The sequence below is a fragment of the Triturus cristatus genome, chromosome 5_1 (assembly GCF_964204655.1).
Source record: "Triturus cristatus chromosome 5_1, aTriCri1.1, whole genome shotgun sequence".
NCBI classification, from domain to species: domain Eukaryota; kingdom Metazoa; phylum Chordata; class Amphibia; order Caudata; family Salamandridae; genus Triturus; species Triturus cristatus.
In genome coordinates, this window is record NC_140587.1 from 578,320,227 (window position 1) to 578,336,117 (window position 15,891).

Consider the following 15,891-nt stretch of genomic DNA (forward strand, 5'->3'; position numbering starts at 1 on the left):
TCCATGCCGCCTGCGGATCTTCGAAGAAGAATGTCTTGTCTTGGAAGACAACCCTGAGCCGTGCCAGCAATAGGAGACCGTAGCGCAGGCCCAAGGTGCGAAGCTTCTGTTTGACGTCTACATATGTCCGACGCTGGGCCTGCACCTCCCTGGTGTAATCCGGGAAGACCATAATCCTATGATTTTGGAACAGCAGTGGGCCCTGCGCCCGGCTGCCCTGAGAATGGCTTCTCTGTCCCGGAAGTTCAGGATCCTCAGAATAATAGGGCGGGCAGGCGCCCCGGGGGGAGGCCTGGGGGCCAAGGAGCGATGAGTGCGCTCTACAGCGAACCAGGGCGAAAGGGACTCGCGAGGCATCCATGAGCGCACCCAGCTTTCCACGAATGTATCCGCGTGGCCCTGCTCCGCCCCTTCAGGAAAGCCGATCAAGCGTAAGTTGTTTCTTCTCGATCGATTTTCAGCATCTTCGGCTCGTTGGTGGAGCTCCGAGGTCTGAGTCTGGAGGCGAGCCACCTGGGACTTAAGCTGGCTGATGTAGTCTTCAGCCGAGGAGATACGGGATTCAGCCTCCTTAATGCGTTCCGTAGCGTTGTGCAGGTCCTGGCGAATGAGGGCCATCTCCACCCTCACCTCGCCGATCTTGTTCTCGACTGAGGCCTGTGGCGCGCCCATCGCCTGAAGGATCGTGGAAAGTTCGCCCCCCGCAAGGCCCGGCGCATCAGGCGCCCCTCCCCCGGGATCACGGCCCTGACGTAGTAAACTGGTCCATTTTCGTCTAGGTTGGCAGTCCAGAGGCGCGAGTCCTGCCCATCACCACCGAAACTGGGCCTAGTCACCGCCCGGGCAGGAGGCCGAACAGTAGTCCCAAAAAGGAAGGGGGAGGGGGCCCGTACACCCAGATCGTTAATACTCAGACCCGGGTGCTCCGTTCCACCCCCCGGTAGCACTGCAGAGAGGGGAACACTCCGAGGGAAGGCGGCCAGATCAAATCTTTCGGCAGTGGCCCCGACTGGTCAGCAGCACAAGCTCCACGCCCAGTGGGACCAGCCCCATCTCCAAGCAAGTACCTATGGACCAGTGGAGGCCCTGAGGGACCCGCACCCCGCAGAGGAGCTCCGCAACCAACCCAGCCAGTCGGTTCAGGAAAGGCCAACCATCACCGCCCTGCCCCAGGCCGGCGCCCGTAGACGCTGACCCCCCGGTGAAGGTCGTAGTTTGCGGCGGGGGGAAAGACCAGCAAGAGCTAAAGAGGGGTGAGTACACCAAGATCCCACCCCGGCAACCCCAGGAGGAAGACCCAGCCTCCGCGTCCCCACCGAGCGGGGTGGGCAGGGGGCACAGGAGCCAATGCCGCCACAGGCAGTGACAGGGCCCCTAGATGACCTGAGGGGGCGACAGTGCAGTTATGCCCCTACAAGTCCCCGCGGGCGAAGCGTCCTCCGGTAGGCAGGGTGGTTGATGAAATATAGTGTGCTGCAAGGAAAGGGAAGGAGTGCCTGGCCAGCCGCGGCACTCCTCCCCCACTGCCTAACATTAGCAGCCGATCAGGAACGCAGCGCAAGAGCATCCATGTCCCCACACACAAGGCCACCCGCCGGCCCCACCTCCGAGGCCCCGAGCAGGATGAGGGAAGGATCGGCCCAGACTGCCCCTCTACGCCGCTGCCCGACTGCGGCAGCCGAGTCTCACCGCACCTCCAAAAGCCTCCTCAAGTGCACCGTTGGGGCGACCCAAGCCCACGCAGAAGGTCTGGGGGCAGAGACAGACAGCCGCTGCCCCGGAGCGCCAGTGCCCTTCTCCCGCCGAGGAAGTCTGAGCCCCGGCGAGAGCGAAACCTGCCACTGCAGGAGGGGACGCCCACACCCCCCCCACGCTGCTGCCCGCTCCCAGCAGCCGAGCACCGCAGCCCCACACTCACCAGGCCGACGTCGGAAGAATCTTCACCGCTCTGGCCTCACGAAGCCCCGGGCCAGACCACAAGGCGAGAAGGAGCCAGCCCAGCCCCCGGAGGCGGGTCTGCACGGCCGCAACACACAGCAAGGCCGAACAGCGGGGCACCAGTAAGGACGACGATGGGGGGGGGGAGCAGTCCAGTCCAGCTCCGCAGGGCCCCCGCAGCAGCTAAGGAGGCCCAGCCGCAGTCCAACCAGGCGCAGGCCCCAGCATACAAGCGCCGCTTCAGGAGGCCGCCATGTTGAGCGCTCCAGGCCACAGCAGGTAACGGGACGCACCAAACAGTGGCCAAGGGAGCCGGGAACCCCGACTGGTAGTAGAGAGCCACGGATGACTGCAGCAGACGGGGTGATTAGAGGCAGATGACGAAGGGGGTCCAGAGCACTCTTAGAGTGCGACCGCCATCTTGACTCCTCAGGCCACGCCCCGCCTATTGTGTCAGTTTTTACTATTGATTTTCCTGATATTAAAGCAAACATTGTGTTGGACCTATGTCCTAGGGGTAGCTTGGCCCAGGTCAACAGGCTAACATCTCCACTTGGCCTTTCATGCTTGCATCCTACTCAGCTCACAATCTTGCGCAGCACCACCCAAAAGAAAGGACACTACACTGTACTTTTTTTAGAAAAAAGGTAGAAAAGTTTATCTTCCCTTTCCAAATGAATCAATTTGGTTTTTATCCTCTACATTCCAGTTTCACAACATTGCATTATGTTCTAAATGGTAATACTAGTCAACATCAGATTGGCAGATAATTCATCAACACAGGATAATGTAACCCAGCGCCTTAAATTCCAGCCCCAATTACAGTACCACGTTTATCATGTACATCCCACTGGCAATCAAATGGTTATATATTCTGTACAATCTTCAAGGCAGATGAGTACATTACAACTATTTCAAGATCCTACAAGGTCTTTGGGACCAGATTGTTACTCTAGCAAGTTTCCTCCAGGGTATACACGATAAGGGCACCCCCAGCGCTATTCTCACATCCCCCAATGCGCTCGGAAACAGTTGGATGCACTACGCTCTTTACTCTGATGTACCAGGGATAGTCTTATGCAGGCTGTCAGTTCTTGTCCTCTTGTTGAAAGTTACCCCCAGGAGGCCCAGCTTACACTATGCCTGGCTTCCTCCTCACGGGGTGCTTCACGGGGTGCTTCACGGAGGCAGGGGCCGAGTTCCTGGCTAATTTCTACTGAAACCCGACATTCAAGGGGGTTCTCCTCAGGGAGGGCGAAACCAGGGACCTTTTTCTTCCGCCCGCCTCCCCGGGATCTTTGCGACTTGCAGGCTCCCAAGTGAGCCAAGGCCCCGCTCCACAGCGCTTCCCCTCCCAGTCCGTCGGCCTCACCTCAGTAACGGTCTCTGGCGGAGTTCAGCGCCGGGGGGAGGTTGTCCTCAGCTCTTCGTTGTCCTCACACCCCCGACACCAGTACTTCGAGCCTCCGCTTCGACTAGAGGCGCACCCGACGCCGCCAGGAGCAGCGCGGCTCTCGGGGGGGCGCGGCTTCCTCACTCATCCAGGAGCGGCGGGGGCGGCGCTCCAAAACCCCGTCACGTGACACTAGTCCGGCCGCTTCAGAGCTCGACACAGCCCCCGTTTCCTCAGCGCAGCCTCCTCACACTCCCGGCTGCGTCGCTGGCCGGCAACTGGCACACTAGAGCCCCAGATCTCCCCACAAGGCCCCCAGAGACTTCAGGGACACTTCTAGATCCGGGTCCGCGGCAGTGAGTGTTCCCAACTAAGGTTCGTGACGGGGGGGGGGGGGGTCAAAGTTAAACAGGCGATCTGCACACCCAGGCGGTCACATTGATAAGCCAACTCCTGGGGACTACAGCCAAGTCTCCTTCCTCTCTGTCAGGAGGATGATCAGTCGATAGTTCTGGAGTCCAGTATCCCAGGGGTCTACCAGGATGTAGGAGTGATAGTCCAGGAGGGGGTCTCGCTTCCCTGACTCTCTTCAGAGGTCCTGATTAAGTAGGAGCGTCCTGGGTAAAGGTGACCTCAGACAGTGGCCGGGGACAGGGACAGGTCAAAAGGTCGAGGGTGGTATCGGCTGAGGAGGGAAGGATCGCAGAACCTCAGAACTATCAATTTCCCTCTCTAGCGCAGCCACCTCCCCACTCAGATGCCTTACTCCTGTCTACCTCACAGCCCACCTAGCAACCCCAAAATGGCCGACCTACCTCACCCCTATTTATAACCTGGGCCCTGACTGACCAGAGTGGTCCAGAAGGTTCCGGAACCCCTCATGATAGTCTATGGCCCAGGTCCTAGGGTGACAGTTTAATCCACCATTTTGTGACAACACTAAATCCCCTCTTCCATTTTAGTGAGACACCTTGCACCTCACCCTCAATTAGTGAGAATGGGGCGCCCAGAGCCTCTACGTCTACACCCAAAAAGTTTAGTAGACAAAAAAATGAGAAGGTGAAAAGGGACATAAAAAGAATTATAAAATGAGGAGGGAACTGCCAAAGGGCTGACAGGTCTAACACGCGTCCCCCCCAGCTGAAAGTGGGGAGAGCTACCCAACCCCTTGGGAGTCCTCTTCACTAAGGCGGAAATACCTGGAGAGACCGTCAGCATTGGCGTGGTCCACTCCTGGGCGATGTTCCACCCTAAAGTCCATCCCCTGTAGGGAAATGGACCACCTCAACAGCTTGGGATTCTCGCCCCTCATTTGCATCAGCCACCTAAGGGGCCGGTGGTCGGTCTGAACCAGGAAGTGCGAGCCAAACAGGTATGGCCGCAGCTTCTTCAGAGCCCACACCACCGCAAAAGCTTCCCTCTCAATTGCACTCCACCTCTGTTCCCGGGGGAGTAGTCTCCTAGATAGGAAAACCACCGGTTGGTCTAGACCCTCATCATTAAGTTGCGACAGCACTGCTCCAATACCGTGCTCCGACGCGTCTGTCTGGACAATGAACTCCTTAGCGAAGTCAGGGGCCCTGAGAACAGGTGCCGCACACATGGCCTTTTTCAAGGTGTCAAAAGCTTGTTGACATCCCTCGGTCCAGATCACCCGTCGAGGGTGCTTTTTGGAAGTGAGCTCAGTCAAGGGGGCCACGATGGTTCCGTATCCCTTGACAAAGCGTCGGTAGTAACCAGTGAGGCCCAAGAAGGCCCGAACCTCTGTCTGTGTCTTGGGGGGTTCCCAGGCCATGATGGTTTCGATCTTGGCCTGGAGGGGTTGCACCTTGCCCCGACCCACCAAGTGACCGAGGTACACTACCGACCCCTGCCCGATCTGGCACTTACTGGCCTTGATCGTCAGACCTGCCTGCTGCAAAGCCTGAAGAACGGCCTGAAGATGACTCAGATGACCCTCCCAGCTGCGGCTGAAGACAGCGATGTCATCCAGGTACGCAACTGAAAAGGTTTCCATTCCAGAGAGGACCTGGTTCACCAATCGCTGGAACGTAGCAGGGGCGTTCTTGAGCCCGAAGGGCATCACACAGAACTGGTAGTGACCCTCGGGTGTGGAGAAGGCTGACCTCTCCTTGGCTCCATCCGTCAGGGAAATCTGCCAGTACCCGGAGGTGAGGTCAAAGGTACTGAGATATTGGGCAGCTCCCAGCCGGTCAATGAGCTCATCCGCCCTTGGGATTGGATGAGCGTCTGTCTTTGTCACAGAATTCAGTCCCCTATAATCCACACAGAACCGGAGTTCTGGGGTAGTGCCCGGTGGGGCAGCTTTGGGTACCAGTACCACCGGACTGGACCAGGGACTACTCGAAGGCTCAATCACTCCTAGCTCTAGCATCTTGGTAACTTCCTCATGGATGCTAGCCTTCACCTTATCCGACAGTCGGTAGGACTTGGACTTCACAGGTGGGCTGTCCCCTGTGTCCACGTCATGGGTACACAGATGAGTCCTTCCCGGGATAAGGGAGAACAAGGAAGCAAACTGCTCCAGTACCTGGCGACAGTCCTTCCGTTGTTCAGGAGTTAGTGACGGTGAAAGGATCACTCCCTCCACCGATCCATCCTTCTCTTGGGACGCAAACAGATCAGGAAGAGGTTCACTTTCCTCTTCCTCTGACCCATCAGTCACCATCATTAACGTGACCTCGGGTCTCTCTTGGTGAGGCTTGAGGCGATTGACATGGAGCACCCGATGGGGCTGCCTGGGGGTCTTAAGATCTACCACGTAGGTAACCTTACCCTTTTTCTCAACCACCTCCAAGGGACCTGACCAGCGATCCTGGAGGGCGCTAAGCTCTCCAGGTTCCATCACCCACACCTTCTGGCCAGGCTCCAGCTCCACCGGGTGAGCGTTTCGGTCATACCATTCCTTCATGACCGTTTGGCTGGCTTCTAGGTTTTCAGAAGCTTGCTTCCACAACCTAGCCATTTGGCTACGAAAGGCCAGCATGTAGCTCACCACATCCGGGGGAAGTTTTCTGGGAGTCTTTTCCCATCCATCCTTCACCAGGCTGAGGGGTCCACGCACAGGGTGCCCGTACAACAACTCGAAGGGGCTGAAGCCCACTCCCTTCTGTGGTACCTCCCGGTACGAAAACAGCAAACAAGGTAGGAGGACGTCCCATTTCCTCCGCAGGCCCTCGGGCAGACTCCGGATCATGCCCTTTAAGGTTTTGTTAAACCTTTCCACCAGACCATTAGTCTGGGGGTGATAAGGGGTGGAGAACCGGTAAGTAACTCCACACTCCTTCCACATAGCCCGCATGTATGCCGACATGAAGTTGGTACCTCTGTCCGACACCACTTCCTTGGGGAATCCCATCCGGGTAAAAATTCCCATAAGGGCCCGTGCCACCGCAGGTGCAGTAATGGTCCTCAAAGGTATAGCCTCTGGGTACCGTGTGGCATGATCCACCAGAACCAGGATAAACCTGTGACCGGCCGATGTTGGTGGATCCAATGGCCCGACAATGTCGATGCCCACCCTTTCAAAGGGGGTACCAACGACAGGCAGTGGTTCCAGGGGAGCTTTCAGCTTCACCCCTGTCTTCCCACTAGCTTGGCAGGTTACACACGTCCTACAAAAAGTATCGGACGTAATCCTCATCTGAGGCCAGTAAAAATGAGGGACAAGTCGAGCAAAGGTCTTGTCTTGTCCCAAGTGTCCTGCCAAGGGTATTTCGTGAGCCAGTCCTAATAGGAAGGCTCGGTAACGCTGGGGAACTACCAAGGCCCGGGATGAACCATGCACCGGAGCCTTGGGTTCGCTATACAGGAGTCCATCTTCCCAGTATATGTGGAAGTTCCCCGAATCGTTACCCGCTGCCTGGGCTTCGGCCTGCCGCCGTAAACCCTCAAGGGTAGGGCACTCCTTCTGGGCCCGACAAAACTCTTCCCTAGTAGGTCCTCCCTCCACCTGCCAGTCTGCAGGGGTAGGCAAGCCCTCCAGGGACGTTACATCCCCCTCCGTAGACTCCGGGACAACCTTAGTTGCCCCATCCACCTTTGGAGGGTCAGATGCCGGGGCAGGCTTTCCCCGTCCCAGTCTACCCTTTCCGGCAGCTGGTTGGGCCTTTGTCCCAGGCTCCAACCTCGGTGTGTCCCCTTTTCGGGTGGTCTCGGACCGAGTGTGGGCACACGTCCACTCAGGGGTCCCCAACATTTCCATGTGGGCCCTGAACTCAACCTCCTTCCACGCCGAGTGTTCAAGGTCGTTTCCCAACAGGCAGTCGACCGGCATGGCAGGGCTGATCGCAACTCGTAGAGGACCCGCCACCCCTCCCCACTCAAAGGGAACCTGGGCCACCGGATAGTGACCCTCTCGGTTGTCAGCCATCACAACCGGGTGGACTACATTGGGGACCACCTGCTCTGGGGACACCAGCTGACTCCTTACCATAGTCATGCTGGCTCCTGTGTCCCTCAGAGCCTCCACCCTCTGGGCATTGATGGTGACCCATTGCCTGTACTTAGTAGTATTCGAGGGCATCTGGGTCTTAGGAACCATCTCACAATCCCCTAAGGACACTAAGGTTAGCCCTGCCCACTCACCTCCCTTATCTAGGGGCAACTCCACCCCGAGCACTACACTCGCCACCCCAGGGGTCTTTCCTCCAATGGGAGGGTGTGGTCTCTTGAGACACTTGGCATCCCCCTTATAGTGCCCAACCTCACCACACTCGTAACATCGGACAACCCTAGGCTGCTGACCACGGTCAGGATAAGGGGGTTTGTGGGGACCAACCTTAGGAGGGAATCCTACTCCCTTCCCTGGTGAACTCTTTTGGGGACCTTTAGAGAACTCCCTCTTTTTGTCTCCCCCCTCTGTCTTCTGGGGGGCGCCCTGTCCAGTCCTTTGGAAATTCCCTCCAGTCCCTTTTGAGGATACCCGGGTACTCGCCCAGATATCCGCCTCCTCCGCAAGCTTCCTGGGATTAGTTAGCTTGCTGTCTACCAGGTGCTGACGCAGCTCTGGAAAACTTTTCTCTAGGAGGTGCTCCTTTAAAATTAAATTGTACAGTCCCTCATAGTCCTTGACATCACTGCCCTGCACCCAGCCCTCTAAGGCCTTCCTGGCATAATCCAAGAAGTCCACCCAATTCTGAGTGGACAACTTCTGACTGCCCCGAAACCTCTGCCTAAATTTTTCAGGGGTCAGTCCGAATTTCCTTACTAGGGCTACCTTCATGACGGGGTACCTGGTCTGGTCTGGCTGTTCTAGCGCTAACAAGGCATCCCTCCCCACCGGAGGCATATACCTATACAGGCCACCCCCCCACTGGGCTTCAGGGACCCCATGGGCTCTTAGAGAAACCTCATAGGCAGCCAGCCATTTTACAATATCATCCCCTATGCCATAGCTAGCAACCACGTCTTTGGGCAGGTAGGGCCTGGACTCTCTCGAGACTTCTCTCGGTATGCTGCCACCATTAGGACTGCTGGGGGTTCCAAGTTGAAGGGCTTTGAGCTCTAACTCTTTTAAGCGAAGCTCGTGGAGGAACTTCCTCTCCTCCCTCTCCTTTTCCAACCGGGCCAGATCCATTCTAAGCTGTCTCTCTTCCCTCCGATCAACTAGGTCAGCAGAGGACAGGCTCCCCCCCGAGGCGCTACTTCCCACTCTTGATGGGGCCCTGGACCCCACGTCCATATTACCGCTCCCAGGGGGTAGAAGGACTTCCGGTTCTTCTAGGAGATCTAGTCCTGGTTCTTCTTCCCGTTTCCCACTAGGGTGGGCCATAACCCAGGCTCTTAAGCTTGCCTGGAGCTCTGTCTTCTTTGCCGCCTGCTTAAAGAATACCCCCCGTTCCTGGCAGAACTCCTTCAACTGGGCCACTGTATACTCCTCCAGCCTACCCAATTCGAATTCCATCCTGCCAGATGGGACCCCAACACAGTTAACAAGAACTTTACTCAAGAAAGAGAATCCACAGGACAATTTTAAAAATCTCCAATTAAGAAATAATCTGGAGAAAACTCCAGTCAAAACAATACAGTGTAGGTGGTGTTGCGCGCAAAACTGCTGCCAAGCGGATGCAGGCACTGAATAACGATCCCACCGCTGAGCACCAACTTGTTGGACCTATGTCCTAGGGGTAGCTTGGCCCAGGTCAACAGGCTAACATCTCCACTTGGCCTTTCATGCTTGCATCCTACTCAGCTCACAATCTTGCGCAGCACCACCCAAAAGAAAGGACACTACACTGTACTTTTTTTAGAAAAAAGGTAGAAAAGTTTATCTTCCCTTTCCAAATGAATCAATTTGGTTTTTATCCTCTACATTCCAGTTTCACAACATTGCATTATGTTCTAAATGGTAATACTAGTCAACATCAGATTGGCAGATAATTCATCAACACAGGATAATGTAACCCAGCGCCTTAAATTCCAGCCCCAATTACAGTACCACGTTTATCATGTACATCCCACTGGCAATCAAATGGTTATATATTCTGTACAATCTTCAAGGCAGATGAGTACATTACAGCTATTTCAAGATCCTACAAGGTCTTTGGGACCAGATTGTTACTCTAGCAAGTTTCCTCCAGGGTATACACGATAAGGGCACCCCCAGCGCTATTCTCACATCCCCCAATGCGCTCGGAAACAGTTGGATGCACTACGCTCTTTACTCTGATGTACCAGGGATAGTCTTATGCAGGCTGTCAGTTCTTGTCCTCTTGTTGAAAGTTACCCCCAGGAGGCCCAGCTTACACTATGCCTGGCTTCCTCCTCACGGGGTGCTTCACGGGGTGCTTCACGGAGGCAGGGGCCGAGTTCCTGGCTAATTTCTACTGAAACCCGACATTCAAGGGGGTTCTCCTCAGGGAGGGCGAAACCAGGGACCTTTTTCTTCCGCCCGCCTCCCCGGGATCTTTGCGACTTGCAGGCTCCCAAGTGAGCCAAGGCCCCGCTCCACAGCGCTTCCCCTCCCAGTCCGTCGGCCTCACCTCAGTAACGGTCTCTGGCGGAGTTCAGCGCCGGGGGGAGGTTGTCCTCAGCTCTTCGTTGTCCTCACACCCCCGACACCAGTACTTCGAGCCTCCGCTTCGACTAGAGGCGCACCCGACGCCGCCAGGAGCAGCGCGGCTCTCGGGGGGGCGCGGCTTCCTCACTCATCCAGGAGCGGCGGGGGCGGCGCTCCAAAACCCCGTCACGTGACACTAGTCCGGCCGCTTCAGAGCTCGACACAGCCCCCGTTTCCTCAGCGCAGCCTCCTCACACTCCCGGCTGCGTCGCTGGCCGGCAACTGGCACACTAGAGCCCCAGATCTCCCCACAAGGCCCCCAGAGACTTCAGGGACACTTCTAGATCCGGGTCCGCGGCAGTGAGTGTTCCCAACTAAGGTTCGTGACGGGGGGGGGGGGGGGGGTCAAAGTTAAACAGGCGATCTGCACACCCAGGCGGTCACATTGATAAGCCAACTCCTGGGGACTACAGCCAAGTCTCCTTCCTCTCTGTCAGGAGGATGATCAGTCGATAGTTCTGGAGTCCAGTATCCCAGGGGTCTACCAGGATGTAGGAGTGATAGTCCAGGAGGGGGTCTCGCTTCCCTGACTCTCTTCAGAGGTCCTGATTAAGTAGGAGCGTCCTGGGTAAAGGTGACCTCAGACAGTGGCCGGGGACAGGGACAGGTCAAAAGGTCGAGGGTGGTATCGGCTGAGGAGGGAAGGATCGCAGAACCTCAGAACTATCAATTTCCCTCTCTAGCGCAGCCACCTCCCCACTCAGATGCCTTACTCCTGTCTACCTCACAGCCCACCTAGCAACCCCAAAATGGCCGACCTACCTCACCCCTATTTATAACCTGGGCCCTGACTGACCAGAGTGGTCCAGAAGGTTCCGGAACCCCTCATGATAGTCTATGGCCCAGGTCCTAGGGTGACAGTTTAATCCACCATTTTGTGACAACACTAAATCCCCTCTTCCATTTTAGTGAGACACCTTGCACCTCACCCTCAATTAGTGAGAATGGGGCGCCCAGAGCCTCTACGTCTACACCCAAAAAGTTTAGTAGACAAAAAAATGAGAAGGTGAAAAGGGACATAAAAAGAATTATAAAATGAGGAGGGAACTGCCAAAGGGCTGACAGGTCTAACACATTGCCTGCAGCAAGCTGTAATCTATGCAGCCACCCATCCCATGCTAAATATTTACAGAGCCTGTCTATATGGTAAACAGCATTTACTTTGCATGCCAAACAACGCATGCCATTACAACGCGGTCGTTACAACGACCGCGTTATTTCGCATATGTTCAAAACTGCCCAGTTTGCAAACATTGGTCATGTTTTTTAGTGGTCTAATTTATTTACGTGGGCTGCTTTTATTTTGGTGCTCAGGCCTATTTTCTGTACCAGTCCAGCCCTGGCTTTGCCCATGTTTAGCGTTCTTCTTTTATATATTTTAATTTACCGTTTTTTACCCACATTGGTGGAAGGATTAATTAAAATGACCATCTGCATCACAATGCATGCACATACATGCATCCCAACGTGTCATGACGCATCACATTAGTAGCCATCTTGGAATGGGTTTTGTTAAATACAACTTTTAATACAAGATTGCTAGCAATGCCTCGTCATGCATCTTGACACATGCATGCAATTCATGGGAGACCTTCTGGCTCTGCCAATGCCTGTTGCTGTAAGCTTCTGCGATATGCTTTGGGCACCAATGTGACCGACAATCCATCAAGCCAGTGAATGATGATAGCTTACCTGACCATGCCAATGCTGAATAGATAATCTGAGTTTCCTTTCTGAATGTTGTCTGTTATATGATGTGCATTTTGTTGTGTTGTGTGGTTGGGGATGTTTGGGTGTGTGTAGTAGAAACGGGACGTTTTGCCAAATGGGCATAGATGTCTGTAGTGAGACCTAAAAAGGCCTAGATTGTCGGCGTATTACTATTCCTGTGCAACCTAACATTTGTATGCACTTTCCAAGGTCTTGTCACGTTATTCACCAGCTTTGATGTTCTCAGATAGGATGAACGAAATAGTCTTGTTTAGTAATCTGTAAAACTATCCCCCTCCCACCCGCTGTTGTGCTGCAGCATTTCTGTAGACCTGGCTCTTGGCCTTGCACTTGGCATCGTACCTAAATGATCACGTCTTATTTCCCAAATCCAAGCCTCCTTTTTCCAGACCAGTCTGATGGATTCAGTTATTGGCTTGGTTTACATTTCCACTTTTCTGCCATTCCACTTATAAACGTGCAGAAGAATACAGGTGATGGGAGTAAACTCTGTGGCAGCCTACTTGAAAATGCCTTTGTTTAGAATAGTGTGCTCAACAACTCTCTCTGCAGTTGACTTGACTCAACAAATGTCTCTTTACAATGCCTATAAGAATTTAAGCTATTAATGTCACATCTGGTAAATGATTTTCGCACCTCAGAATGGGAGATAATGTGGTAACATCACATTTTCCCCATTCCAAATACACTTACATGGAATATTAAAGCTTTGTCATGTTCAACTTCAACCATGTATTACCTGCCTACATTTGTGCGGGGAATAAATGTGATAGTAACACACATGGAATTTCAGAGTTAGATTACTGCATAGGGTGCGATGTGTTCTTAGATTCTTCACCTAGACATTGATATACCTTCTCACCAACAACAACATCCGATTTTCCTGTTGTGGCTTGCCATTTGTGCAAAAATGTAATGGTCATGCACGTGCTCTGTTTTAGGGCTCATTAGGTTGCCTCTCTTTGTGATTCATTACTTTAATTTCTACTTATGGCTATTTACTTTGATCTTATTTGTGTATTTGATCAATGTCATTGTTTTGCTCATTAGGGTGCAGCCAGTAATAGGCAATTCCTTCTTTTCTATTTTGGTTTTGCTCATAATTGTGGTGTTTAAATTACTTTTGCTTTGCCATATTATTCCTTTCTGTGATGCCAAAATGTATTTTATTTTAAATTTTAGGGGTACAAGCCTCCAGATGAAGGTCCATCGGAATACCAGACTATCCCATTAAATAAGATAGAAGACTTCGGTGTTCACTGTAAACAGTGAGTATTTTATTGTGATATACTCAATACCTGCAACGTAGCACATTCAAATAATGACTTTATGCTGATTCTTGCAATTATGGGTACGATTAATGAGAGGGCTCAAGGCAACAACATCCAGGTGTGGTAAAGACAGTGAAGTGTTTTCAGAGCAGGTGAGGTCCCAGGGCATTCAGGGATTATTGGCAACCAACTGCATCATTGGTAACCTTTCACCTTTGGTTTCTGAGCACCTTAGTAATGAGCTCAAAAGTGATTACTAAGTATAATTCTTTAGCATTTGACCCTCATGGAAGTGAAGACGGCAGTATAAGGCTTTTTTTTGGAGGGGGTGTGGGCTTCAGACTCTAAACTAGCACACGTACAAGAACACAAAATAAATGAATGTGCATCAATATATCTTTAGATAAGTATTTTTTAGCTCTACTCCCAACACAATACTACTCATGAGAAACAGTGCAATGGGAATGTGGAATATTCAGGTGCAGTGATAAGAAGTAGGGTGATTTGTTGTGGTTTTCCTAATGCCCATAACTCACTATCTCTGACTTCTGTCATTCTTGTGAATCTCACAGCCCTGAAGGATAGTGTCCTTAAGTCCTTCTTATCAGAGTCTGCTCTGTGTTCAAGCTGTGTGTGTGTGTGTTTGTTTTTTGTGTGTTTGTTTTTTGTGTGTTTGTTTTTTGTGTGTTTGTTTTTTGTGTGTTTGTTTTTTGTGTTTGTTTTTTGTGTTTGTTTTTTGTGAGCGTTTGTTTTTTGTGAGCGTTTGTTTTTTGTGAGCGTTTGTTTTTTGTGAGCGTTTGTTTTTTGTGAGTGTTTGTTTTTTGTGAGTGTTTGTGTGTGTGTGTGTGTTTGTGTGTGTGTTCTTTTTTATCTCCAGTGCAGCACACTTTGGGGGAGCTAGCACGCAGGTGCGGTGCAGACAGGCATGTTTCCATTGTAGCTGCCACACTCCCTTGGTCCCTGTTGGTCGTTTGAGCCATCCTGTCCTCTTGGGCCAAACAAACCCCCTTCCAAAACTGTACCGAAAATTCCACCACAGGTATACTAGTGACCCATCGGCTACAAGAGTGGTGTTTAAGTTGATTGTTCTGTGGTTGGTGGGAGTTTACTGGGGGCTTATAGTTGAACCATCTGCTTGTGCAATTAAATCATCAGGCCACAGCATTGATTGAATTTGGCCACGTTACTGATGCGGTTGTCTGCAATACTTGCTCAGTTCAGTGTTCACTTGGTTGATCACTGTGCAGCCACAGTTCTCAGTGGGGCTGCTCGACATCAGACAGTTTGTTCCCTGGTTTGCCCACCAAAACATCATGAAGCCAGAAGGGGGAACTGAGCAGAGTTTGAAATCCAAGTGAGGTGGGCACCCAGGTGGCACATTAGAGGTCTAGGATGAAAGGGGCTTACCAAAACTCTGGGCAGCTGACCGGCAACATGTAGTGTTCTTATGGTCGATCATTTAATCGCTTCTGCGTTGCTCCTCTTCTCTATCCCTTGGGCTGTAAATTCCTCTTCTATGCAGCGGTCTTCTGCAAGGCTAACTCCACTACCATTTTCCCGTCAGCAAGTCGGCTGCTTTCCTCCAGGCTCTTCCAAACAGGACTTCAAGCAGAATGCTAAAATTTCCTGGTTTGTTCACAAGCTGAAGGAATGCAAGCAGTGAGGGATCCCCAGCCCAGGAGCCAGATATCTCTCGGACGCATAACTGGGTCCCCATCCTTGTTCAAGAGAATCTTGGCATCAGTCTCCTGGGTTCCTAATAAGTGATTAGGCTCTGTAGCAGACACAAATGTGAACTCCAGCAGCCCCTCTCTGCTCCGGTTTTTGGGGTGCTGGCATCCCATGGTTGTGGGGTGGACCTCGATGTGCCTTGACAGGCAATTTTAAATAATGGTATGTAGTGGAAGAGGTCTATTCTGCACAGCCTGTACACAAAATAATCTGCAGCAGTGCCTCTAAGGGAAGCATAATGGACTAGATATTCCTGTGCACTCAAATGATTGTGTCCCTTCCCTATTCACTGGGATCTGGGTCACATCAAAGGTGAAGCATACAAATATTTCAGGGTATTCTCCCCAATCACAAATGTGTCTGAGCAGGTCCACCTTTTCCTCCATCCCGACAACCGTTCACATACAGTGTTCCAAATTGGATTCATGCCCATGCTCACTTGATCCCACATACACACAGGCTCAGCACTCACCCAACTCTGCTTGCAACTGCGCACGTTCTCTACTTCACGTTCCATATGGACGGTGCGAATGGAGACTCAGGCCGACTTTTAGGCAAGGCCATTGTGCATCTCTCCCCTGTAGGTGAAAGAGGCAAAAAGCCTTGTTCTTTCCACTGTCATCAATGCTTCCTCGACTCTCCGTCTCTCAGCCCACCGAGAGGCAAGTCACATTACCTGAGTAGACCTCGGAGCCCCTCTTTTAGTTTTGTGCTATTACACTGGTGACCCACTGTAAATAACCATG

At 52.7% G+C, this 15,891-nt stretch overlaps 1 protein-coding gene across 1 annotated transcript in view; it reads left to right on the forward strand.

Annotated features, from left to right (window-relative positions):
* COPS5 (COP9 signalosome subunit 5) overlaps positions 1–15,891 on the forward strand; it is a 302,319-nt gene that overhangs the window by 246,782 nt on the left and 39,646 nt on the right. Inside the window, exon 5 of the mRNA XM_085605500.1 lies at positions 13,326–13,411. Coding sequence (XP_085461626.1) covers positions 13,326–13,411 — 86 coding nt within the window. The remainder of the gene's footprint in view (positions 1–13,325; positions 13,412–15,891) is intronic.